Source organism: Rissa tridactyla, chromosome 1 (genome assembly GCF_028500815.1).
Source record: "Rissa tridactyla isolate bRisTri1 chromosome 1, bRisTri1.patW.cur.20221130, whole genome shotgun sequence".
Lineage (NCBI taxonomy): Eukaryota > Metazoa > Chordata > Aves > Charadriiformes > Laridae > Rissa > Rissa tridactyla.
Window position 1 is genome coordinate 78,400,640 of NC_071466.1, and position 26,813 is coordinate 78,427,452.

The 26,813-nt window shown below is 41.1% G+C and overlaps 1 protein-coding gene across 2 annotated transcripts; it reads left to right on the forward strand.

Annotated features, from left to right (window-relative positions):
- The first annotated feature begins 1,544 nt into the window (after positions 1-1,544).
- XG (Xg glycoprotein (Xg blood group)) lies at positions 1,545-24,435 on the forward strand. 2 transcript variants are annotated; one of them, XM_054214641.1, is made up of 9 exons: positions 1,545-1,847; positions 12,923-12,964; positions 13,306-13,362; positions 17,140-17,175; positions 19,767-19,832; positions 21,431-21,487; positions 22,139-22,177; positions 22,475-22,594; positions 23,744-24,435. In XM_054214641.1, exons 1-9 carry the CDS (start codon positions 1,787-1,789, stop codon positions 23,758-23,760), a joined length of 495 nt encoding a protein of 164 aa, XP_054070616.1. In that variant the 5' UTR covers positions 1,545-1,786; the 3' UTR covers positions 23,761-24,435. The 2 variants fall into 2 exon arrangements, with proteins under 2 accessions (XP_054070616.1, XP_054070621.1); XM_054214646.1 differs by lacking the exon at positions 21,431-21,487.
- Positions 24,436-26,813: the final 2,378 nt, after the last annotated feature.

The window sequence follows — 26,813 nt, forward strand, 5'->3', positions numbered from 1 at the left end:
GAAGTGAAGCTACTGAACGTTCGTGAGCTGCTTGGACTTGCCTGGGACTAGTATGTAACCGTGCTAACTTTCTTGTTCCCCTCAGGCAAGTTCATCACTGATATGAAGATTAGCACATGTGTGCCTGCTTTTGTTATTCTGGAAAAAAAATAAACAGTGGACTTATGAGATTGCTCATGACATGGTATAATTCTTGTTTTCCCTGGCTGACAAAGTCACCTCTTAAACCTAAATGTCCTTAACTCTTCTGAGATTGCGCAATTGGCCCTGACAAGGAGAATGATGATACATGAATTGAGCTTTAGAACTTCTATTACTATCTTAAAAATAGTTAAGCCGTGTGATACAATAAGCCAGGCCCTTATAAACCATTCTGCTGGTTCAGGTTTGGGTGGGGGGGGCAGGGAAGCTGCCCTACCTGAACATCAATCTTCTTGAAGGTCCAATACCACCGGGTTTCTATCAGTCCAGTTTATGTTGTTGCGTCAGTTTTCTTGTAGTTGGCATAAAAGCATGAATTCAGCGTATACGCTGTGTCACGTGTTCTAGGTAGCTCAGCAGAGATGCGCCTGGGGCCAGCCCATGCCCCGCATCAGACTGGATCACCCCCGCATCGGACTGGATCACCCAGCAGCACCAAAAGGGCACAGGTCATCCATTTGTGGCAGCAAGAGCGTTTGCTGCACTAGTCAACACGGTGTTGACAAAAACGCCTGCAGCTTAACCCCCGGCAAAAGGCAGGACGCACACCAGTCTCTTTGCTGGCGCCGGGCGCCAGTGTGACGGTGGCAGTCCAGGTCAACAGGCAAGTGTGCTGGCAATACGTGTCTGCTGGAGAGAGGGAGAGGCTATGAAAAAGCTGGATTTAAATCACATCAGTGATTTTTAATAATGTTCGTGGATGGGTGCATGCACAATTTTTGTTCGTTTTCCGAAGCTTTGTGTTCTCACGCTTGGCACTCTCTGAGGTCTCTCACCATGTAGGATATGTATGGATATTTATATTTAAAAATATATCTAGATCAATGGAAAAAGTCAGACAAGGTTTACCTTGTGAAAATAAACATCCGCCAGGGAGCTGAGCATGCTTCAGCTCAGTAGTCTGATATCGTATTTTAAGTTTATGAAATTAGAGGGGGGCGTCATCCTGCTGTAGATTTTTCCCAAAACAGATTCTTGGTCTCCCCTTTAGTGAGGGGTTAGGACTGTGACAGGATTGCCTTTACCAGCAACTGTTGCCCAGCCAAAAACCGAGTGGGGAAGCAGGGCTTTGAGGACAGACTATACCTGAGAGATTGTTTTCAAGTACGCTGCAGAGAAGGCCGGTCTCCTCTCAGAAGCTGCCTGAGCTCCCCCGCCACCACGCCCCGCTTTGAAGGCGAAGGATGTCAAACAGGTTGGCTTTCCCTCCGGGAAGGAGGTGGATCCAGGGCGCTTTGGCTCCCTCCTCATTGGATGCTGCAGCTGGTTCCCCGGCTCTCTGCGCTCCTGCCTGGGCGATAAATAGATTTCTTCAAGGGTGGGTGGTGGGTGGCACCTACGGCGCTGCTCACGGCTTGGCCATAGCAGAGTCGTCTGCTTTCGTTACTTGTCTTGTACTAGAAGAGGTTTTTAGGGACTTCTCTCTCTTCCTCAGTGCTTAAACGTGATGGTGAGGGAATTCTTTGGACAGAGCTGTTGATTCCAAGCGTCTCCCTCAAACTTTGGCACTGAAGTTGCAACATCTACCGTCATTGCTTGGAAAAAAACAACCAACCTGTGCAATCAAGGCACTGCATAGAAGACTATGGGGAAATTCAGAATTATCCTTCTTTTGTGCCTTGGCTTTCTTCTAGTCCATGTAAGAGGTAAGTGACCTTTGCCTTGGCTTATTTCTAGGGTGGGACTATTAAAAATGAAAAAACCCAACAACACCCCAACCTAAAAACCTGACCCCCAACCCCTAAAAAAGTATGCTTGATTATTTAGAAATGCTTGCTGGCATTGTTTTTGTTGATGCTGTTTCATGAAAAGCATTTGAGAGTGTTTAGATAAGTGCTTCTGCAATTTCTAGAGAGACATATATGTTCTGGATGATCACTTGTAATAGCCATGCTAGTTGGAGGTTGCAATTTCTTTTTTTCTCTGTAATGTTGCTCCCCTAAAATTACTCACAAGCTTGGAGTTGAGTATAAACTTTTTAAATGGAAGCTATAAAATGAGAGCTTCCAGGGGAATTTAATGTTTCCGAAGAGACCCTTAGTGAAACAATGATTTCATGTTTTTAGAGCTTTTCTTGGTTATTGTTGTTTTGAAACATATTAGTTCTATTGTAAAAACAAATTCTGATTCAGTTTAAAGCTGGTGCTCATGCTTTAATAATTATAAATTAATAATTTATTAACCTTAGACAGCGTATTCCTGAATATATAAAACCCCCACACAAGCATACATTTTTTTTTTTTCATACTGGATTAATGAAGAATGGACTACATTTTGTAAATATTTTTTGACAAATGAATAGCAGTTGGGAAAATGTAGTCCTTTCATATTGAGTTATTTTTCTACATTCTCATAGAAATTTCTTTTAGCAAAACATTGTGTAAAACTTTTCTTGATATAAAACCAAATAGAATCATCCTCCTGTGCATCTGCCATGTGGTGTACTTGTAACCTTTTCTTTTATTAGCTTCAAGCTTCAAACACTTGCAGCGCTGTGTTTGACTGCAGGAAGAAATCAGTCATTAACCACTAGTTCCAAAATTGCCGCTGCTGCTCATCCTCCCACCACCCCTGATTTAAATGGAGCCCTTCGGAGATCTTGCAGTGATGGGCAGGGAAAGAACCTTGGTTAAATTAGTGCCATAGTCCCATTTTAACAAATGAGGGATTATTTGGAGGTCTTCAGCAAGCAACGTGGCATAGAAACAGCAGAGCAGTAGGACTGCCCTGTAGTGTGTTGTGAACTGCGGTGATTCACACAGTCTCTCATCACTGGCATGCAGACTTTCTGGTTCTGGAGGACTCTCTTATGTCGAATATTTCTGTTCAAACAGCCTGAGCATGGGCAAGCCAATTTCCATATGCTCTATCACTTTAATTACAAGGATAGCCAGCCTAACCGTTCTTGCTTTACATGTGCTAATTTAGAGCCAGTTCAGGCCCTGCTTTGGGAAAGAAGTCATTGCTGAAAGCTGCTGTGGGATTTGGGCACAGCCTTATGACTGTGGAAACTATTCAATCCACTTTGAAAAGCAAAATGAATTATTTTAAGTCTATGGCAACAGCCACTGAATTTTATCATCAAAGTATTTGCCATGTTTCAGGGGACATTTACAGAAACGACTTCTCAGTCCTAATCAAGACATGGTATGAGAAAGGCTTGGCTATGCTGGTGAAAAGTTGGTCTAAGTCTTTATGACAGGAATGTCTATGGCATGATTCACCTTTTTATATTCAACCTTACTTGTTGTCTGAGCTGTAACCACCTGTGATTGCTCCTAGAAACTACTGTGCCACCATGGCCAGGCCAGATCACATCACTCCCCTTACCATCTGGCATTTCCTTTATGTCCAGCTATCTTCAGTTAGTTGGCTAGACTACCTTGATGGACACATCTCAACAGAAGTGTGGCATAACCAAGGACCACATTGCACACGGAAAGTGAGACCTGGTATAGTTCAGAATCTTACACGCTCACTGCAGTCTTCCATACTTTTGTCTACACTCTTTGGCTTTTGTTATTTCCAAGCTTACACAGGTTCCACGAGGTCTCCCATATAAGTTGAATTGCAACAACTAATTGTCTGAGTAGCTTTTAGCCCAAACAAAATGAAAGAAACTTCCTAGAAACTTCTTCCACTGAAGTTTATGCTAATGTCCCACATCAGTGACCGCAGCTCAGCTGACCCGTGGTAATTCAGCTTTGGCTGTGTCTTCACTGCCCGCTTAGGGTGTGGTAGGACACAGCTTAGGTCCTAGTCCCCAAGTAACTGAGGTCATGCACCAGTTTGAAACATACTGGAGGCCCCATTTAGGCCATACACCTCAGTTTTGAATCATACTGGAGGTCCCAGGTGGGCCATACACCTGTGTGTGTATCTATGATTCTATAGATTACAATGGGAAAGCAGTACTACCTGAGGGCTCCCTCCTGTATGGAGCTGGAAAGCAGCTGGGAGGCTCACTCAGACCTGACTGCTCAGAAATGCTCCTCGGGATCCCTATAGATACAATCTCCGTGGTCTTTAAGACCAACTGACAGATCACACGTTTAGACAGCACAAAGGCTGATGATGTTTAGGACACATTAACTTTACTGCATCAAGTATTGCACGCTATGCAGGTAAAAGGAACAGCATTTATTGCTAGTTAGTGAACTATGTACCACTGTTCAGCTAAGGCTTACAAAGATGTTGACTCAAAACTAATTGTATTCTCGGTTAATTAGCTAGGCACTTTATGGGGAGAAAATTACAGACCTGTTTGGATTTGAGACACTACGTGACTTAGTTTTGTGAATAATGTAGTTTTCACTGGAGTTAAAAGGCAGAATGGGAGAGCTGGAAAACACCGTCCTGATTTTCTTATACTGCTCCATGAAGCTCCAGTCCTCGCTGTTGCTCCGTGTGAGGTCCCTGTGTACGTGCTGAGGCACTCCCTGTATCGGCAGGGATATCTCAGACAACGAATTCTCTTGTTGCTGGGAGCCAAAAGTATTTCCCTCCCAATACCAGAGCTGCTATCATCTGTAGGCATGTCCGCGCTACCATCCAAGGGTGCGATGGTGCTGGATAAATAGACGTACCTGAACGGGTTGAAGGGCTGACAGCAGCAGAGCTGTTGCGACACGGGGGCTTGGGAAGAGCTAACAACCAGTGGCAATTCCTCAGCTTCTTGCGTTCACTTTTGAGACGTGGCTGCCACGTTGCAAGCCTGGTAGCAGTGCCCAAACTGCCGGTTTTCAGTATGTATCTTTCCCTTGTTTGCACCAGTGATTGTCAATCCTTCTCCATCCCGTTGAGGGTAATAAATAAGCAAATAAAAGTCATAATTCTTTCAAGTTTAAAAAACAATAAAAATAGGCCTTTCTGGGGCATTTTGCCTCATGGTTAGGAGAGAGATTCAGATTGGTTTGATCAGAGCCTTCCTTCTTTTCCACGGGGGGGCTGACATCTATGAATGTTATGGGAAAATACTATCTAAAATCTGGTCTGTCGTGCAATATCTCATGAAGGCAAACAGGCCATCCCAATTGAAAGGAAAGGCTTGAATGGGTTATGAAGATATAACAGTCCCACTTCCACTGTATAAACTTTCCCTGTCCTCAGTGCATTTTTTCTTAATTCCTAAGGAATTCATTTAAAAAGCTAGATCACAGCAATGTATTTTCAAAGGGCAACAACGCTCCAGATTAAATGGAAACAAAGGCCAGAGTAGGCGCTAAGATTAGCAGATAAATTAAAGCAAAGTCCTTCCTTACGTCCCAGGTCTCGTAACATCAGTGGTGGAGGAACCAGGGGCATACACTCCACACAGGAAACAGTCCTGAGTTAACAGCAACAAAGCCTCCCCCAACACAACCTATATCTCATCAAAACCGCAACTCTACCTTGCAGATTACCATCTGCACTGAGCAGAAATTGAGATATGAGCCAGATATTTCTATTCACAAAGACTGTACGGACCATTTTGTTTCCTGAGCAGAGCAGTAACAGAAGGCTGTCTCTCTGCTCAGAAATCCAACCCGGGTTTGCAGAGCGTTCTGCATGCCAAGACCCTTGATTTCTGCCGCCAGATCCTCTTCTGAGTCTCCTGCTTTGGAAGTTCAGATATCAACTGATGCTCCGTCACCCTTTGTCCAGGGTCATCCAGAGAGGACCCTCTGTGCGCTCTGGCAGCCTGTGCAGAGGCTGCTTCAGCTCTGCAAAGGGAGCCTGGTTGCTTTTCTCATTCAGTCCAAATGAGATGAGAGGTGGCTCCTGAGACTCTGCAGAGACTTTGCTGCTGAACAGACCTGCTTGCTGACGTCCAGCGACTCTTTACAGTATTATTCTTCTCGAGAAAACACAATGGCATGAACCAGAAAAAACACAGGCCCTGCTTCTTTGCTCTCTTCTGTCTTAAACACACAAGCAAAGAACGTGTACGAAACATCATCCACTTTAACTTGGTAGTGTTACTGCCCCCCCTTGGAAGCAATATAAATAATTATGCTGATGGGCTACTGTGACTTCAGGGGGCACAGGGTTAGTTATACACCAATTTCCGAAACAAATTCAACTCGATGTTAAGTTGCAAAATAGCACTATTGAGATCAGCGCTACCCACATTGAAGAGCTAAAGGTTATTTTGCATATATTTTACCAGCGTATTTGGGATGAAGATGGGATGAGGAACATTAAAAGACGCCCTGTGAGCAACAGAAATAGCAAAGCCTGGCATCTCCCTGACCTCCAGCATTATCTTCAGCTCCCTCTGTTGTCTCTAAAATACCAGCAGGGGAAAGTGTGGATTAGCCGGCTGGTACTGAGGCACTGAGGGGGTCACTCAGAGCACCCGATTCAGCTTTTGCTTGTGCCACGCTACAGGGTTTCAGTAGGAACACTCACACAGGTTTGTTGTTTGAGCCTATCTGTGTGTACAGTTCTCATGTAACGTGACCGTCATTAGGAGTGACACTCTCAGACCAAGTGGCTGAAGAGGCCTGACAGCTTCACGAACCACACAGGGACAGCGAGAAGCTTTGGCTGAGCAGCCCATGCTGTGGCCTAAGCTCTGCTTCCTCGTGACGCAAAGCTGAAAATCTGAGTTTCAGTAAGATGCGCAGACGTAGGGTGCTGCTTCAGCGGAGATCCCAACTCCTTTTCTCTGCCTGTAATTTTGCAGCACACACCAGCTCCTTCCGCACTCACTCTGAAGCAAAATATAGAAAATTGTATGTATGTTATTTTATGTATGCAGGACATATCACATCATAAAGAAGAGCAGCTACCTTTGAAGAGATGTTGTTTGTCCACAGCAAAGCAAACACCATCGAACTAGAAGATTTTCTTTCATGTTTGATGAGACCATGCTGCACAGACCTAAAGCAGTACTGCCACTCTTGCTTTATTAGTGCATCTTATTTGCTGGTAATTATTTAAATGTGTTCTTGTATGAATAAGTGAGAGAGACCTTTTCATTTCCCTTGAATTCAAACTATAAACAGAAGTGGCCTAGGAAAAAAAATATGAAGCCAGTAATCAGGTCCACATGCTGTGGTCTGTGGACTGGAACTTAGATCTTAATTACAGATTTTGAAGCATACTCATTTTCCACCCCAGCATCAAGGGGTTGTAATGGCAATCATTGTTTATGGAACGAAAGGGCCGTGGGGGGAAAAAAAAATGCTACAGTAACCTCACCAGGAAATACGGATCATGAGAGTATTACATCAAAGAAATAGTACTGGCTCATTGAGATTTTGTCCAAAGTGTCCACTTTGGGGCGTAAACGTTTATGTTCTGCCACAGCTTTTCTTACATGAGTAATTTCCTTTAAACAAACATAATTGCTTCCTGAATATAGTTGGACCAGTAAACGGGTATGTTCTGAATCAGACACCTGGGAGAAAACATCCTATTTTCTCATTACAGGGGAAATATGTCTCATGATTGTTTTAAGAATCAGAAATGATCTATACAAAGAATAACACCATTTCAGCTAAAAAGAAGATAAAGTGTATCCCATGAGCAATTTCAGTAACATATTGTTCTTTTTTAGAAAATTTTTGTTCTCATTTTTGAGTCACACACTTCTTCCTCACTCCCTGCCAGCTTCATGATGTTTTAAGCTCATTGTATTCACAAAACAATTCTTATTTAATTACACTGAAGAAATCATTTTTGTTATTGTTTTTAAATAATGTGAAATCAACTTATTTTCCCCTTCTATCTAGCTCTTATTTATGAGTTAGTTGCTTCTAATTTATTTGTAACACGGGTAATCTCATCCCAATCATATGACTGCTAGCAATGCACTCAAAGCCCATTAATTTAATCATATTAATGACAGAAGGATTTATCTAACACACATGTGCATGTATGCCTGTAAAATGTATGTCCACACACATGTATATACACATAAAGACACATTTTCTCATGGATCTTATCTTCATTTTTAATACTAGACTACGCATATTAAATAAATGCCTGAGAAGTTCATTTCGTTTGCCGCATGACCTGACTCTCATTTAGCAATATTCATACTGTCTTATTTAAATGTGCGTCATTTTGATGGCCAGAAGCTGTGTTCATATGGATCCAGCGCAGGACTGAGCCTACCTTACGGAGATTAAAAATTGCAGAGTGATGCCATAGTAGCTTTTTGTCAGGAAAACTTCTGGCTGCAGTCGTAATGACGAAGAGGTAACATCCACCTGCAGAACCCAGCCCTGTTCCTCGTAAATCCTCCTGAAAAACTGTGGGACCTCAGACCCCTGTGATCCACCAGCTCATAGTTAAAGGGTGAGGGGTCCATTTAACATTTAGGTCACAAATTCCATCATAGGCGAAAGACGCTGCTGTCTGCCTTTTAGTGACTGATTTTCAGAAAACTGGTATGGGCAGAAGTTTGTGAACAGTAAATGTGCAGGTGCCTGCGGACAGGACTTTGCCGGGGACACCCTTTGCCGGGTGGGGTAAGATGACTTCACCTCCGTGATGCTTCTGAAGGATGTGTCTTATATTCAAGGGAACTTACTGAAAGCTGGCTCAGTATGTCTGTGGCAAACAGCAACCATAACAGTCTCCATAGTAGAGCAAGGTGGCTGACAAGGATTTTATATCACCAGCCTTCCACACATTATATTTAAAAGGCTCATGGAAAGTATGGGCATTAGTGAAAGCAAGTGTCCTATCCGAAAGAATCATGCCTGTAAAAATAAATGTAGTAACTTTGAAATTTAAGCTACTATATTTTGATGCCTGGCTTTGTGGAGTCTATTCTCCATAAAGCACCCCTGTCTGGCTGCTACAGAGAAGTCTACTGTTCGCTATTTAGGCCAGGTCTACACTTCAGATTTTTATAGGCACAGCTACATATGTTGGGTAGAGATGAGGGAATTACATCCCAAACAAGGCTGGCAGTGCCAGCAAAAGTCCTGCTGTTAGTATAGTTCATTGTGTTTGAGCAGCTAGTATAAACATAATTAAAACAGGTCCTTTTGCAATACAAACTGTATATCCATCTGGAAGACTTGCTTTCTTAAGCTTAAGACTTTCTCGTTTGCAAATCAGGCCGGTTCTGTAGTGTCAGGCAGGAGCTTACATGCATGTTCTCAAGTTCTCTGCTGTGAATCATTGTGGACCACCCAACAAAACCCACTATTACAATAATTTCATTTCTATGTAAAAACAGGGATACTCCCAGAAGAAAGGCTAGAAGTGATGCCAAGAAATAGCATACAAGCCCAAAGCAGTAATAACAGAGATAACTCTGAGATAATAACTTCTGCATAGCTAAATCTCTTCGTAACTTTATACAGGTTTTAAAAAAAGAAGTCAACAAAAACCACACACAAAACCCCCCTGCCAAATAAAAACCCCCAAAGGAACAAAGCTGTTTTCTCCCCACTAAAATGTCTTCCATTCTCATTTCCATCAGTATATTTCCAGCTGTTTCTATTATCAAAGCTGGTCCAAAAAAAAGAGCCATTTTTGTATGTGGAAAATGAATTTCTTTCAGTCTGTTTGTTCTGTGAAGAAGCTTGACTAATTTATTTCCGATGTCATTTATTTTCTGAGTTCCCTGAAGTGACTGCAGTTCCGATTGAGCTAAATATTCTCTGAGTCTCTGATGTGTTTTTGGTTTTAGACCCACCATTTTGTGGATGAAATCTGCTCTGTTCAGCTATTTAACCATCTGTTATCCTCCCAAATTAGATTCTTAAAATGTCTAGGTGCAGTCTCAGAAATGGTAATGAGCGTCTAAAATTCTGCTCCACAAAATCTTACTCCTTGCGGTCATTTGATGTTATTATCGGAGGAAGTTGGGATGGAAGTCCAAGCAATCTTTTGGTTTATTGGAATATCATTTACCGTGCTGCACAGATGTCCACATACAATCTGCCCATCTGTCAAGGTTTATCTTTACGCAGCCAAAGAGATTTCAGTGTAGATTCCTGTCTTACTCCCAATCAGTCATTCTGTGTTGGTGTCTGTTTCTTTCATTACTTGGTTTATCATGAGAAACATTAAAAAAAAAAAATCATCAATCTGAATAATTTCTACAGGGGATTTTCAGGCTTCTTTTTTGTCTTCTGTAGTTGTCTTCTATTTCTCCCTTGCTCTCTCAAAGGAACACCTCTTATCTTTTCCCACTTTTTTGATAACAGAGCAGACATACAACAGGAGAGGGAAACGTCGGTGTTGTCCAGAAGGGCAGATGTTAGTAACGGTTTCAGTATGCTGTTTTGCCTTTGTTCTCATGCAATTGGAAGCATCTGCATCATCTTGTTTGAATTCCATAAACTCTTTTGATTAGATTCCTTCTTCTATTTTTTTCTTTTCCCTAACTTCAAAGAAATAATGTACCTGGAAGTTTTCCAGAGTCTTCCTTCACAAGACGATTTTGTCGCATTCTCTTTACAGCATTAGGACCTTGGTAGCCGCTTTGCATATCGTTAGTTCCTGTTTGTCAGGACCTGTAACGAAGGAGCTGGTTTGTCCAGCAGCTCTTCGGTGTTATGAAATTATTTCTGATGACTCACTCTGATGAGAAATATTTCGAATCCCGCCGGCAGTATCCTGCAGCAGCAGGGGTCAGGTCAGCCAGCCTCCTTCAGCACTCGGGATGCCAATCGAGAATGAAGATTTACCCGGAGGACAAAATAAAAGGACAGTCAAATTTAAGATGCTCGTATTGTTGGCACTGAAGAAATGCCTCATAAAAATAGAATTTGACCATATAAGTTTGAGGCAATGCCAGGATGTCGGCCTGCGTGTAGGGCTCTGCATGGGGATCAAATGGTCCCATGGCTGGGCAGCAGCACGGCTGTGACAGCCCATGGGCAGGGGCTCAGGGCCAGTAAGGGCTGGGGATGTCCTCAGGGCTCTGGCAGGGAATATCTTCTGAGGAAGCCACTTGTCAATTTTATGTATTTATGTATTTTAATGGATTCATATAAAACCCCCCCCAACCTGTCAGGGTCTTGGAATTTTATCCATCTAACGATAGATTCCAAAGCTTACTGGTTGGCTGAGCAGCCAGGGCAGGGGAAGGAGAAGTGGTTGGATGAGGTTGGATGACACTCCCAGATCAGTTCAAATAAGAGACAAAATGCTACTCTAATAACATTAACAGGAAAGCTTAATGCTGTAATCTGCTTTTCCTTTCCAAACACAGGTTTTTCATAATATTTTATAGGGATGGTTTTGCTTTAGAAGCCGTTCACTATTTTGCATTCCAGCCTCGTTTTATCTTTTCCGTCAGACACCAGCTATAATTAAGTTCACAGACTTACGTGAAAATCCTCATGGGAATCCAAACATTTCTACTTTATGCTCCTGTGCTGATTTTTATCTGAGGATCACACAGTGTTTTAGCACTGATCATTAATCTTTCCAGGAGCTCTTTGACACCGGTGACAGCTATTATTCAGGAACAGTAATTACTGTGAAGAACGCCATGAAGGTGGACGGCACCTGTTGATAAGAGAGGGCTGAGCTGAACCCAGAGTGCTGTCATGCTGGAGAACCTCTGATGGCCTCTCTCTGTTCCTCAGTTTCCCCCCTTGAACAATGATGCCTTTCCTGCTGTGAAGTGTAGCTGTCAGTGAAGACTTACAAAGAAAAACACTTAATTGAAGAGTTAGGTATTAAGCCTTTTACACAGGATAATAAATAGATGCAGATCAAGAGGCTTACTCGACACGGTAAAACATTTACTGTAAAAAAAATCTACATTAAAAACTTTTACATTTACTCAGCACAGTAAAACATTTCTGCTTAGGGAAGCCGTGGCACGTCATGACTTTTTGCAGGTTTGCGCAGGCTGGTCTTGTATTTGGTGTGCAAACGCAAGGATGGTGAAGTTTCTGTCTGGATGAAAACTAGTGGATACATACTCTGCAAAGAGGTGTTTCATGAAGGCTGTGTATTAAAAGGAAAGCGGCAGACTGTAGAGTGTGGAAGTAAAACGCAGATGAATAACTGTGTTTGTTCAGTTCAAAGTCATATGCTTCAAGTTTATACATTTTAAATGTTTTCCAGTTTTATTTACCTGCGAACTTCAAAGGTCAGGACGCTAATTGCCCTGCTGTGACTTTTAATGACATCATTGCACCTAACACAGAACAGGAAGGGTTCCTTTCTCCCCTTTCAGATTTTTTAAGGTACAGCGGAAACTAAATTAGGCAAACTCATCTTTATATCTTTTACTGCTGGCACGTGTTACAGGAAGAATTAAAAAATAAAAAACTTGATTCATGTTACAAGCGATCACAGGCAGGCTTGCCAGTAAAGCTGCTCTCTGAAGCTGGGCTAGTAAAACAATAATGAACATATTAAAAGTTCTCACCTAATGATTCTGGTTTGCAAGTACCGTGCTGAAGGCTACTTTCAGCCGTCTCCTGGCAATAGCCCTTGTGCCCTGTAACAGGCAACCTGTGCTCTTCAAAGGCATGTTTGTGCAGTGGCTGAATATGGCTAACACGAGAGAGCAGCTTCTCTTCGCTTCTTCGATCAGCTTCTTTGAATGAAAAGGGCCCGTCTTGCATGGTCGTTCAGGACTGCAGGGCGCGGGGACGACAGCCAACAGCTTGCTCTGCGCCTGCTCCTCTTTGGAGGGATTCTCCTTTTGCCTCTTACAGGTGTTCTGGCTTTGTCCAGAGCCCTCAGACCTGGAGGTCATGGGAACCTGCCCACTGACTTAGTCTCTTTCCTTCTGTCACCTTCCTTCTAGGTCAACGTGATTTTGATTTAGCTGACGCTCTGGATCACCCAGGTAGGTAAACCTCCTATGCTTATTTTACCATGGCATTTAGACCCAATAATAAATCTTAAGTCCTTTTCCTTGAGGACTGGAATATGAAGTGCCTAGTACTTAAGTTAAAGACATACAGAATTGAGAATTGCTAGATTTCAATGTTTCTATTATAAAATTTAAATTTTCCTTAAAACAACAAAAAATAATGGCTTTGAAAGCGTACCCCTTCATTTTTAGCTTCTGTCATGATACAGAAAGATTTATTGAACCCGGCTCTCTAAATATGCAGATACCTTCTTTTGATAAGTTGAAAAAGTTTAAGCTGTTATTGTTTATTGTCATGTCTTTGTGTCCCACAGAGGACATAATTACCAGGAAGCCTACAGTGATCAGAAGACCGACAAGGCCTGTGCTGAGTGAGTAATGAGAACAACGGGTCATAGCTGATTTTAGATAAGTAGAAACTGTCTCCCATGAGATTCTTGATCACATTTGCTAATGTACTGTAGCTGAGACCATTTGTGTGAATATTAGCTGCCTTCCCTGTGTAAAGTAAGTGGGTTTTTGACAATTACCAATTACATGTCTTTAATGGTTCCAGTAAGGCTTTAGAGCATGACTGGCCACTGATGGCATTTTATTTCCTGAAGATCTTCTTCATGCTTTTCCAGACTATATTGAACTCCCTGGGGAGTATAATAATGAGTAATTGTTGCTAAAAATGAGTAACTGTTCTACATTTTTTTTCCATTATCTTTTCTTTTAGCATAAATATTCATGATACTTGATAACAGACTTGGAAAAGAATCAGAAGGAATTTGGGTATTCTTTCTTCTCCCCATGCATTTACTTAATATTATCTAGTATTCATTGCTACAAAGTCCTGTGTCAGAAAGCAAAAAAAGGCTCTGAACAACGGAGAGGACGAAAAAGTTTCAGCTGTAGTCCTGAGGATGACAAATGACAATTTCCAATGAACACTCATTATTGTTGAAAAACCCCAAACCCCAAACAGCAACAAAACCGCATATGCTTTTATGATGGAACACTTCATGATGACATAGAGATTTTTCAACTAAACTACACTGAAAGAAATTTCTGGCTATCAAACAAAATGCTTGAATCAGGAAATGCTGGATAACATGAGCCCACACAACTTTCAGTCTTTTTCTGGGTAAACATTGCAATAAGTCTTTAGGTACACGAAAGCAGTTACATTTTCCACACGATTCTCTGGCTTGCTCTTTGAACAAACAAGGCAGCATGTTGCAAACGTGGTAGCTACTAAATCCTGTAATGGTTGCATCCTCCCTTCCCACTTCATTTTGCAAAGAAAATCCGTGTTTCGTCTAGATCAGCAATGTCTGTTGTAAAGTACTGCTAAGCCACTGCCCCCTGCTTAGCTCACTGTCCTGACTTCCTTGGAAGTCTGTGAAGAGAAATCAGGGTGTCTAGGGATGGTTCATATCACTCTAAATGTAGATTTGTTCTCATCCTAATATAGACATTTAAAGTAGGTTACTTGAATCGTGCCCTAAAAGACTCTGTCCTCAGTCATGTTTAACAGTAACCTGGGGATACCAATACTAACAGTGAAGCTGCCTCACTTGGGTGAAAGGAATTTGATTTTTAGGGACTCCTAAATTTGTTAGAGACAAGACCATCAGATGGTTATCTGCCCTACCTGAATCAACTTCACTGATTCGTAGGAATGAAGAACTCCCGTGTTTTCCAGATTATTTTGCAATCTCTTTCAGCACTGAAGAGGATTGCAGAGATTTTAAAAGCAATTACAAGCAATTTTAAAAAACAGCGTTAAAGTATGTCCTAGCATCTGCCTGATGCTTCATCTTAACCTCAGGTTTTCCGCTATGTCTCATTCAGCCACTCGCATTGAGAAATGACCCTGGCTGAGATGATGACTTTCATTGAGATGGTGCCAATTACTGTACAGGCCATGTCCTGTGGGCATCACTTACCCTGTAGAAACCTCTGCGTGAGCTGAAGCTCTCCTGTAGGTACCTCCCATCTAGTGTAACAAAGTTCAACACAAAACTTAATGGAAGGAGATGGTGATGTTTATTTACAAAATCTCTAAATAGCTTGATATCACACACACACATTCATCCTGCCATTGATTTCATTCAGCCACACACTCAAACCCACAGACTCATGAACACCAAGACGTGTGTGCTCAGGTGGTCTTGTGAGCATCATGTGCAACACGGTACAAGGTACACCAGCTTATCCTGTCTCTGTGGTTCTTCTTGATCAGAAATGACAAGATAGTTTATGTACAGATCTTTTATACCCTTTAGGAGTCATCAGCTATTATGGAGAAGTCCTTTGCCTCATAATCTTGCTTAGTTCAGTGTCTCCAAACCGCAGGCCAAGTTGCTGGCCACTGTCTGGTTTTGCTTGTTTGGGGTACACGGACTATGTCTACAGTCTATTTTCTGGGTGGGCGAACAGGAAAAGTAGTGGAATAGGTGATATGCTGCAACCTTTGGCTTTTGAGTGCCCTTCTGCTTTTCTTCTGCTGACAAGTCAGCTGTGCTGTCGTCTTATCAGAGTGCAGAGCTGCTGGTTTTGAGAGAAACAACACATTCCTCAATTTTACTGCTGGGAAAGGTGACCTTTATCATCTGTTCTTTTAACCCTTTGCTCTGCTCTACTATTTCATCTGACCCCTACTGACACGCACATTTCCATTTGTATTTCATTCATACCAATGTTAACATTTCTATAACAAATCTCTGCATGATCCCTCCAGTGTGGAATTCTGCATTTTACCTGAACTCTTCATCTCCATAATAAATTGAATCCAGTTTGCAACTTATTGCTTCTTACAGTGTTAGCATTTGACGTGTAAAGGTATATTTGAAATGCAGTTCTCTGCTGGCCAGACACAGACAGGATCAACATCTGGCTTGACAAGAACAGACCAAGTCATGTAGTATGAATTTGATTATTTTCCTGCCAGATTTCCTGGTGACATCAAAGCATTTCTGAGTTGTTACACAAATGAGACCAGATACTGTGCAAAAGCAGCTTCCCACTCCCTTCAGATATAAAGAACACACGAAGGCAGATTTCTGCATGGTGATGCATTTGGATGGATTTTCCTGGGTTTCTGGAATTATAATGAAACACAATTATAATGAAAAAAAATCAGTATCTATCTAATTTTCTATGGCAATAAGCATCAGTATCAAAAGTTAGGTAGATTTTGCTGTCCCTTCTGATTCATTCCAGCACTCTGCATTTATAAGGAGGAAGAAGGGGATCCTTGAAGTTATGACATCCATCTAATGTATTTCTGCCTGTTACTCGGTGATCTTTCAGAGCTCACCGTCATTCCATGCAGACCCTAAAATATCACCCACATACTCATATCCACACCTGCACTTTGGAAATGGAGTTCCTCTTGTTTATCCATCTGCAGCTCATTATTGGAAGGAAAATTCCATCCCAGGTACAGCAAGACACATGTACAGTGTTGGGGGAATGGCAATAGCCTGTTGATTCGCTGCATAACATGCAGATGCAGATATTTAAGTATATTTTAAAATCTTTATAGCTCAGCCAAAGAAAACCAGACTGTCGCCCAACCTCAGACAGGCATGTGTGATCATTCGAAGCAAAATTTTTTATGTCACCATGACCCTTACATAAATTAGTTCATTCAAATCTCTCTCCCTAAGTAGGTTTATTACTTTCCAGTATTTGTTCTTGAAATGGGTATTCAGTTTTTGCAGTTCAGCAAATTACACTTGAGCCAAACATGCATATACCAGTTTTAACCACAAACATAAATGTTAATAAATAAGTATATTTAAAAATTAGACACATGTTTATATCTTAACATAGCTAATTTTATTTATATAGCTGCAAATATATTACAGAGGTATTGATCTTGATTCCACTATGAGATTTATTCTGAGTTTATTTAAAGCAGGAATAAATCTTTTGTATTTTGAGTAGAAAATACTGTATCATTTGCCAATTATTGTGTGGGCAAATATTAAATGCTATAAGAGTTTTCAAGAAAAGTGTAATACCTTATTTGAATTTGTGGGACTGACATGAAAAAGTTGCTTGTCAAACATTAAGTTGTATACTTTCTATTAAAAGTAACATTTCACTTCCCTTAAGAATTGTGTGTAACTCATTTCTGTACTTTTCATTTTTAGACAATGATCTGCATTTAGGAGATGCTCTTGGTGGGGGTGAGTACTCTCTTCTCTTTTCAAATATAATGGTTGGTGTTTCTTTCGTAGTGTTTTTCTGAAGTCTGCCTAATTTGTGAGAAGAGATGTCAAGGCTGTAGGAGGAACTGTAGTGATGGGAGTCATTACAACTCGTGTACCTGCAGCCCTTCTGCCAGAGGCCATCACGCAGAGCGGGGACAGCAGGATGGGCTGTGTCTGGTTGCCAGCTGTGGGAGCTTGCAGGATGGCTTATCTGCGGGGACTCTGCTCAGTGACGGTTTACATTACCGTGCCGGGCTGCCATGGTCAAGGCTGGGGAGAGGATGTATGGCCCGTTCAGCCGCGATGGTTCAGGGTGGTGGCCTCTGGCAGAAGGTTGAAGACGACAGGTGAGGGCAGTAGTTTCTTCGGCTACCAAAAATGAGTCTGCCTAAGATTAGGAATCAGAGGTAACAGTGGATAGAAAGAGGTGTGAGCTTGTTGCAGCTCTGCTGATCCCAAATCAGAAATGCAGGAAGGAATGTTTTTCAGAGATGAGCACTGATGGGCATGATATAGCTTAAGCTTGAAGCAGTCAAGCTCTTGTAACCTACTGTAACTTCCAGGTATTTCTCTAACATCCAGAACTGACCCAGGAAGTATTCACAGTGCTGTGCTGAGCTGTATAGGCATACGAAATCCTCGACTTTGGGAATTTTTGCACCACATTTTGTTTAGCATGTTCAGAGGTATACCAAGGATGTCAAGTACTCTAGAAAGGTTCTTGTACACTGAAATAACCTAAAATTCAAGTAGAATTGAATCAAAGCCTAAAATTCCACATGAATCAAGGCTAGACAAAAGAAAAATTACTTCTCAGCCCATTGCACAGAACCGCTGATTTATGACTACAGTCACAGTGATCTGGTTTACTCATGTTTCAGTCTTGGAGAATCATAACTTTTATATTATCCTTTCCCATTTCCAGGGCTTTCTGCATTTCCAGGTTGCTCTCTGGCATTTCATGCTTGTGTTTGAATGACATGTTAGCCCAGCTTCATAAAGCTGAATCTGATTTTGTTTATAATTTCCATGTCGATACTGCCACTTCTTCCTGACCATAATAACTGTTCTACTCCTGCAAGTTTTTAATGGGTAGTTTTATGAGAGGATGGGTTTAGTATGTTGATGAAATTCTTAATTAATAGCTTGAGTATCCTCACTAAAAGCCACCTTTTCATTCAGAGGATGGGAAATGGTGTTTCCCTCAGTTTTTATTTCTTTGCTCCATTTTAAGTTCAGGTTCTTAATTGACATTCATACATGGTATAATGGGATTAATGATATGTACCTCATTATCAATAATTCTGAAGGCATTATTTTTTCACTTGCTGTGCCATAGAATATATCTTCTTATGCTTAGAGAAGACTGAATAAGTGCAGCATCATAATAGAAATGAATAATGGGATCAGTAGTTTTCCGCTTTTGTGCCATGATGAGTTTTAGTTCGTCACACGGAGATCTGGAACAGAACAAGTCTCTTCTTCTATTGAATAGAATTAATTGGTCAAAGTCTGATTCAGCAAAGCTTTAAGACTCTACCTAAAATCCATTGACTGCAGTAGGCTAAATTTGCCTGAAGTTAAGCATATATCTAAATTATTTGCTGAATCAGAACCTAAACGTTACAAATAGAAGCATTATATTTAGCAGCTAGGCAAGAAGAAAACATGATGAAAGGGCATCTGGCATGTACTGAAGGTGAAATAAAGATTATAAGGAGAGGGAGGGAAATTGGTATTTATTTCTGTGACTTAACTTTGATTTATTCAGAGCTAAATTCACTGTTTGGCTATGAGAACAGTTAAATATGTGACTGAACTGGTTGAAGAAAAGATGGCCTACGTTATATATGCAGAGCAACAGCCTTGGGCGTTAACTTTGGCAGGTTCTGAACTGAGTCAGCTCTTGCTACTCGAGCACTGTATGTGCAGTTTGGAAACTGCTGTTAGTCATCGGATCTCCCGCTCTACCCAGTCTGTCTTTTCCTAATAATTTGGCAAAAAATAAGGCCAAAAACTAGCACAAAGTCCTAAACAACAAAGCTGAAGTCTGAGTTCATTTTGCACTGTTCAAGAGTCGAAAATTCATCATGCGTTAGATAAATTCAGCATCTGTTAGATTAAACTAATCTGCAGATCTTATTAATACCTGCTGATGGCACAGAGGTAACCTGTTGCCTCCTGCCCAGCCCGGAACACCAGCTTCTCTGTCAGCTCTGCGTAACTGCACCACTGACACCTACAGTAACACACTGTGCTTCCCAGCTGTCAGCATTAAACAATGTTAGCACTTTCCAGAAATACATGAAATATTTTCCTTCAACTTTTTTGTGAATTCTTCTCTCATTTTAATTTTGAAAACATTCCCTTTTCACTTTCTAATTAGTTTTAGTTGCTAGCTATTTGTTGATGTAGTGTTTGAGACTTTTTAACTAGTCACAAGGTTCTTTTCTTAATTCACCAGAGGATGGATTAGAAATAGGTATAAAATTTCAGGTTATCATACTCTTTATTTACAGCTCTCAGTTTTGCCTATCCAGTCATCTAACAATATTAATTATCAATAGGTGACATCCCAAGACAACCTTTATACCCACCTCTTCCACCACGACCGGGAAGCCATAGTAATTTTGGTAAGAATATTTTCTCCTAAGAAAATCTAACATTATGAGCTGTTCAGAGCAGATATTTTGAATAGTTTACTCTTTTATTTTTTATTAATAGTTTTTATCCCTTCCTTCCATCTCCCTTTTGTAATCGCTGTTCCTGACCCAGTGTTTGGAAGGTTTTTCTGAGTTTTAGTGTTGGTACCATAAAGCTTTTCTGTCTGCCCAAAAAGTGGGACGTTGACGCCTAAGTGGCACGAGGCTAACACTCACCTTGTTTGCCTTTTCATTTTGGGTACGTATACACTAAACCATGCTAAGGTTCAAATTTGACATCCAGCCACAAGGCGTGGATAAACCTATCATAGAATCATAGATTCATAGAATATCGGGTTGGAAGGGACCTCAAGGATCATCTGGTCCAACCTTTCTTGGCAAAAGCATGGTCTAGACAAGATGGCCCAGCATCCTGTCCAGCTGAATCTTAAAAGTGTCTAGCGATGGGGAATCCACCACTTCCCTTGGGAGATAATTCCAATAGCTGATTGTTCTCATTGTGAAAAATTCCCTCTTGTGTCCAATCGGAATCTCCTCAGGAGTAACTTGTATCCATTACCGCCCATCTCCTAGTAAAAAGGAAGTCTCCATCTTCTTTGCAGCCACCCTTTAAGTACTGGAATATGGTGATAAGGTCTCCCCATACCTTCTTTTCTCAAGGCTGAACAAACCCAATTCTCTCAGCCTTTCCTCATATGGCAGGTTTCCCAGTCCTTTAATCATCTTTGTGACCCTTCTCTGGACCCTCTCCAGCCTGTCCACATCTTTTTTGTATAGCGGGGACCAAAACTGAACACAGCATTCTAGGTGTGACCTGACAAGCACTGAGTAGAGTGGGGTAATGACTGTCTCTGGTAGTGACGGCCTTGTTGATGCAACCCAACATCCTGTTGGCTTGCTTTGCCGCAGCAGCACACTGTTCACTCATACTGAGTTTGTTATCCACCAGGACCCCCAGGTCACTTTCCACGTAGCTACTCCCCAGCAGGGTAGATCCCAGTCTGTGTTGCACTCCTGGATTATGTTTTCCCAGGTGCCTATTTTCAAATTCATACTGAGATGCGCATTTGAGATGGCCCTGGGGCATACCACAGGTGGGACTAGAGAGATGGATGTAAGCCTGTATTGCCTTTGAGTGTTGTCCCAGACTTCCACTGAAATAAAGTGGAAGTGGCACATCTATCCTAGCTACCACCATGCATCACATATTTATTTCTGGTATGATTGTAATGGTGAGCCATGGACAGGTCCTTCCAGAATCCTTCTAGCGTCTTTCCTGGAAAGGACTTCCTGCTCCAGGAACCACTGGGATTTGAGATGTCTGTATTATATAAGGATTTGTGCTACTGACAGCCCAAGCCCACACAGCCCACAGGTCAGCTTCCAGGTGAATTTGAATAGGTGACTATTCAGTGCAAGACACCTGACCCATCTGACATGTCAAAGCTGGGAATTCAAAGGCCCCCCACCCCGCTATAGTACAATACAAAAAGACTGGACAAGAGAGCTGAGGGCATTGCCATTGATCAGATAATTTTGCAACAGAAATCATAATCTTTATCTTGCAGGAGGTTTTGATGACTCAGATCTCATTGATGGGAAGCCTTTACCACCACACATAACAGGTAGTATTTGCCAATTCTCCTTGCAGTTTCTTCCTAATACTTGTAACTCAGAGCTGGCTGGTTTTGCTTTAGTGGTAATCTGTTTGTCACTGAAGGTATAGGACAAGACTCTGCTATTTTTATTTAGATTAGTTATTCTTCTCCACAAACCATGGCTTTGAGCCTGAAGCTCAAACTTGAAACATATTCCTAAACATTTTGTAGTGGATTTTGCACGATTAATCCCTTTGAATTCAGCTAGGACAGTCACAAAGCAAGGGGCTTCTGCTGAGAACTGAAAGTAGATGCACTGGGCCCATGATCTTGACTTAAATTATTGATAAATCATCTGATTGTGTGGCAGTAGAGAATAGCCAGAGTATACTGGCCTCCCACCCTCTGTGAAATCAGCTTGATGTAGACTGCTAAGCATTATCACTTTTTTTAAGAAGATAATATTCTTCTATAAAAAAGAAGTGTCAGGAGGATGGACAGTTATTGCTCTGGCCAGCGCAGCTGTCAGTCAGGACTGGAAGGGGAACTCCTCTCTCATAGCCCTGCCGAGCCACCCCCTTTCACCTCCTGTGCGAAATCACACTGTGCTAAGTAAATAATTTGTTCTCGAAACAAGATGAAAAACATTTCTTGATGAAACTTCACCCTCTATTCCAGGAGAAGAGGAGCATCATTTCAATCATGGAGGAAACACGGGTATAGTAAATACTTTATTCTATAATTTGTTTCCAATCATCATAAAATAGTAAGAAAATGTTAGCCTTATAAAAGTAGTACATATACTAAACTAGGCTTTAAGACACTGTTTTCACACCAGCTGTAATGTAACATAATTTCTAGTCCTCTGCTTAATGAGTCCTCTGCTTCTATTTAATGAATTTCCAATGTTTCACCAAACAATTCTCACAGTTTGGCTAAAGCACACTTTAGTAGAGAATATGCCTGTCAAACCATTCCAGTGCCTCTGAAAATAATCTCTCTCTTTTTCCACAGATTCGGGATTAATAGCTGGAGTTACATCTCCTATAATTTCTGCTTTTGTAATATTAGTTGTTGGATCGATAGCAGCCTACTCTGCTTATAAGAACAAGAAACTTTGCTTCAAACCACATGGTAAGACAAATTGGTTTCCAGCTTTCCGAGTTGCTTTAGCACTGCAGTGGACGGGAATTTTACGAACAATTTCAGTGGAGGCAGAAATAGTTCAGGGATGAGGGAATTTGAAAATCTTGCCCTAAACAACCTCACTGGTCTGAATGTTCTTCATCAAGGACAAGTAGAGGAAGCCATAATGTGCCCAGAAAATGGATGCACGTCACTTTATGAAGGAAATTACATGACGTGAGGTCTCTGCCACCACAGAGGTGACTGACTGTCGTGGCCCTGTGTGTGGAAACCAGTCTGCGTGGCCCAAATCATCCTCGCCTGTGGCATCCCTGTGTATCCTCTGGCCAGGGTCCCCATTTCAGCTCTGGCCTGGGTGGGCCTCCTACCACATCCCAGCACGCCTGCCCTGGCCACGAGCCCAGCTGGCTGGCTGGCTTTCCTTGCTTGGCCTGGGGTGGGCTGGTTGCTTTGTCTTGATCTGATGGTGGCTGGCCCATCCATGGGGCCTGTTTGCCATCACCGCCCCTCCGTGTGTGCCCACTGCCAGGGAGGTGTCGGCCCGGGCTCCCCTTCAGCTGCCCTCTGCTCCCAGTTCTTCGGGAACAGCCCGGCCCTGCACCTTTGATATCACAGAGGTCAATTTAAACCTCTAATTGGTGTTATTTGTTCCATAATGGGACTACTGACTAAGACATGAGGGAAATGCAGGAGGTGTGTGGAGAAGCTTCACAGGCATTTCTGAGAGATCTGGGGTCCCCTCGGCCTGGGGCTGCCATAGTGGGCTCTGGGGTGGCTGCTGCCGGTGAGGCGCTGGGGGAAGGCTTGGGCAGGGTTACACGGGGGAGATACGGCTGGAGCATGGCCTGGGATGCCCCAGGGGAGGCCAGTCTGGGCTGTGAGGGTTGTTTGTGCCCTCAGGGTCTGACAGACACTTGTTTTCCTCTGTTTTTATGGCTGGGGTGTAACTAAAGCATCAAGCCAGTGATTCTGTGGCCCTCTGGAAGTGGGGAGTGAGACAAAGGGGGAAGGCCGTGATATGTCCCTGGGGATACGAGGTTCCCACCTGCTGCCTCAAAAGGAGCAAAAAAAAGCCCAGAAGAGCTGGCAAAGGGCATCTGTGGTGGAAATGCTGAATGCTCAATCTTCATTTTTCAGGTGGGGCTACAGTGTAAGCCGCTGAAAGAAGAGCTGCCCTCTGATCACAGGCTCCTTTGGTTGGTGACATTCAGCCCATGAATCTGACTTTTTTTTTCTACTTTATGATTCTGACAAAAGAAAATCTTCCTCTAATGAACGTTTTGTTGAGACATTGCAATCCTACTCTCTTTTATCCGATGTCGCTCCCGCACTTTGAGCTTTATGTCATCGAAGACATGCTTAAAACATCTGGGGATGGTATTGAACTATCTGACCTGGATTCATAAAGGCTGGATACATGTTTTGATTCAGAAGTTATTTTAAACAATGAAGAAATGAAATTTAATATAAGCTAAAAATGGGAAGATTTTGGTTTGTCAGCATTTGAGTCACTGAAATTATTTTTTTTCCTGTTTTCAGAATTAGCCAAAATACTTAATCCTTCTGACAGAATAGGAAAAAGGAAATTGCCATTTCCATTCATATATATTCAGTTTCTTTAGTGTATTTCTGTATTGTCTATGATGTCTAAAGAAAACTTGTAGTTGTAAAAAGGATTAAAAATTTTAATGGATTTACTTTGTATTTATGTCTGAATTCTAGCAAAGTGAAATGAGCTATAGATGGAAAATTCATTCTTAATGTTAAAATATAACATGAGAATATGTATATTGATAAATCACTGTTAAAAAAATAAAAATGAGAGGAACACAGGCTGATTTTATTTATTTATTTATTTATTTATGTGTTACTGGAATGGTGTTTAGCTCTTCTCAGGAAACTGGAATTTGGCATAGATTTTGTTTCTCTTCTTGAAAACTTGGGTCCTGCTGTAGGAGCCTTTAAAGGCACTAGTCTGGCAGGCTGTTGTTTTTTTTTGAAGAACCATATTATTCATAATTTTGGTAAAGGGAAAATAGGCACAAAGTTTTCAGGATAGTTTAGAACGAGTCTTTGACACTTTGTTCTGTAAAATCTATGTCAACTTTTCAACTTCATACATATGCGGAGGTATGGTTGATACAGTTTTGCTAGCAAGGCTGTTTCATCTTTTTCCCTTGATCCTGATGAACCTTGCTGTGCTAACAAATGTCCTTATTTAGACAAATCTATCAGGAAAACCTAACATTTTTCCAGTCTCTCTGCCTTCTTTTAGCTACCTGATTCGAAATACTCACAAATGAATGAAATGCGGATGAAAGCTGGCAAAACTAGTAGTTTACTGACATAAATCGCAACACAGCTGTTTTAGCTAACTCTTTAAAGCATAGGGAAATCTGTGTGGTTTTATCTTCATCGTATATGTGAAGCATGCTTTTTCTTACTGAAATTCCATGTAGATGGAGGTAAACATGATTTTGTGTTTATTAAATTGTTGAGAGAAAGACATAATCTGGAAACATACTCTTTTCATAAAATAAAATGCTATCCTATCTAAATTATATTTGAAGTGGATATATAACAGTTGCTGAGGAGATTACCATAATCTTTATTTTGATCCTGAAAGTAAGAAATTATAATCTACATCAGTTTAAATATGCAAACATCTTGACAACACACAAACAAACGAGCACATTTGTGGCTATCACTTTCAACTTATGAATGATAACATATTTTTAAACTGGTTTTCAAGGACACTTGATATTTCCTTAAAAATTATAATTTTGCGTGTTGATAGTTAAAAGAGATTGATATATATTTTGCCAGGTAGACATAAAATTTTGATTAATGACATGTTAAAGTGTTTTGTGGTTACCACTTCAGTTGTCTGTTTAACAATGAAAATACATATTTTGCTTCTTTCTCTTGAAAATTTTCAATAAACACATACTGTGTTTTATCTAAGATGATCTGAGTTTTGTTTGGTTTGTTTGCTACTTTCTGGGACATATGCCAGCTGATACCTTTTATATGCAAATTAATCTATGTCCCGCTAGGGAACAGAAAGAAATGCTTCAAATTAAAGACTTCAAGGAAAAAAAGAAAACAGCTTTTTTCAGCAGCAGTGTCCAGAGAAGGATCTATGTACATTATTAACATTTTTGCTTTTGAAATATTATTACAATTTACTTAAATTTGTCCACAGTATTTTTAAAAGATTTTCTTACTTGTGTTAATATTATTAGCCAAAAGGCAGATTTTATTATGGAGAATTTGAGCAAAAACCGTCAACCCGTATTTGTAAACACCACTCACCAAAGTGGTTAACCCTCTGAAACTCTTTGGTCTAATTACATCAACATACGACCATCATACCAGTGTGCAGGCACACTTTTCAGTGTTAATTTCGCTTTTAACTAGGATGATGATGATAATAATTTTATACTTATTGTAATAAATAATAATAGTTAATAATAATAATAATTATTATTATTGTTATTTCAGATAATTGGGAGGTTATGTAGGGAAGCTCTAACATATTTAAATCTGAAGTGGAAGGAAGGAATATAAACTGGCTGTTAGACCACCAGAACTCTAGCATGCATTATTGGCTCTGACATTTAAAATCTATTCTATACTGTAAAAAAAGTTGCCAGCACACAAGTAAAACAGAAAATAATCTAAATGTAGACATCACTTTTATAACAAGAAAATGCTTTTGTTGATTACAGATCTGCCAGTAAAATTATCTACAATAGTGATCTTGCTACTCATAAGCATATTGTTTAGTTGACCCATCTGTATAAGCAGATGATGAACACATTTCCTGAGAATTTTGTTTCTGTGGGATAAGTAAAGCTTGATTTCCTAGGTATTTATGCCCTTCCTTCCTTAAAGGCATTTACGTCCCCCTTCCTTAAACACCTTGTCACTACCAGAGCAGTGACATCCTCTTCTCCAGTGGACCTTTAGGACGCCTTCAGTAGGTGAGAGCACAAACACTGCAGCTTGGAGCAGCAACACTCATCACGTGCAAATTGTTGGAAATGGTTTAAAAAAACGAGCAGTATGTGCATTTTCTTCAGTGGCACACTGTCTTAATTTGTTGCCCTCTGATGAGTAGTAAGTGACGTTCATAGAACGGTTTGATGCAAATTGCCTTGGCTGAACTGCATCAGCCTAAAAATACTTTTCAGGGACATCGTGG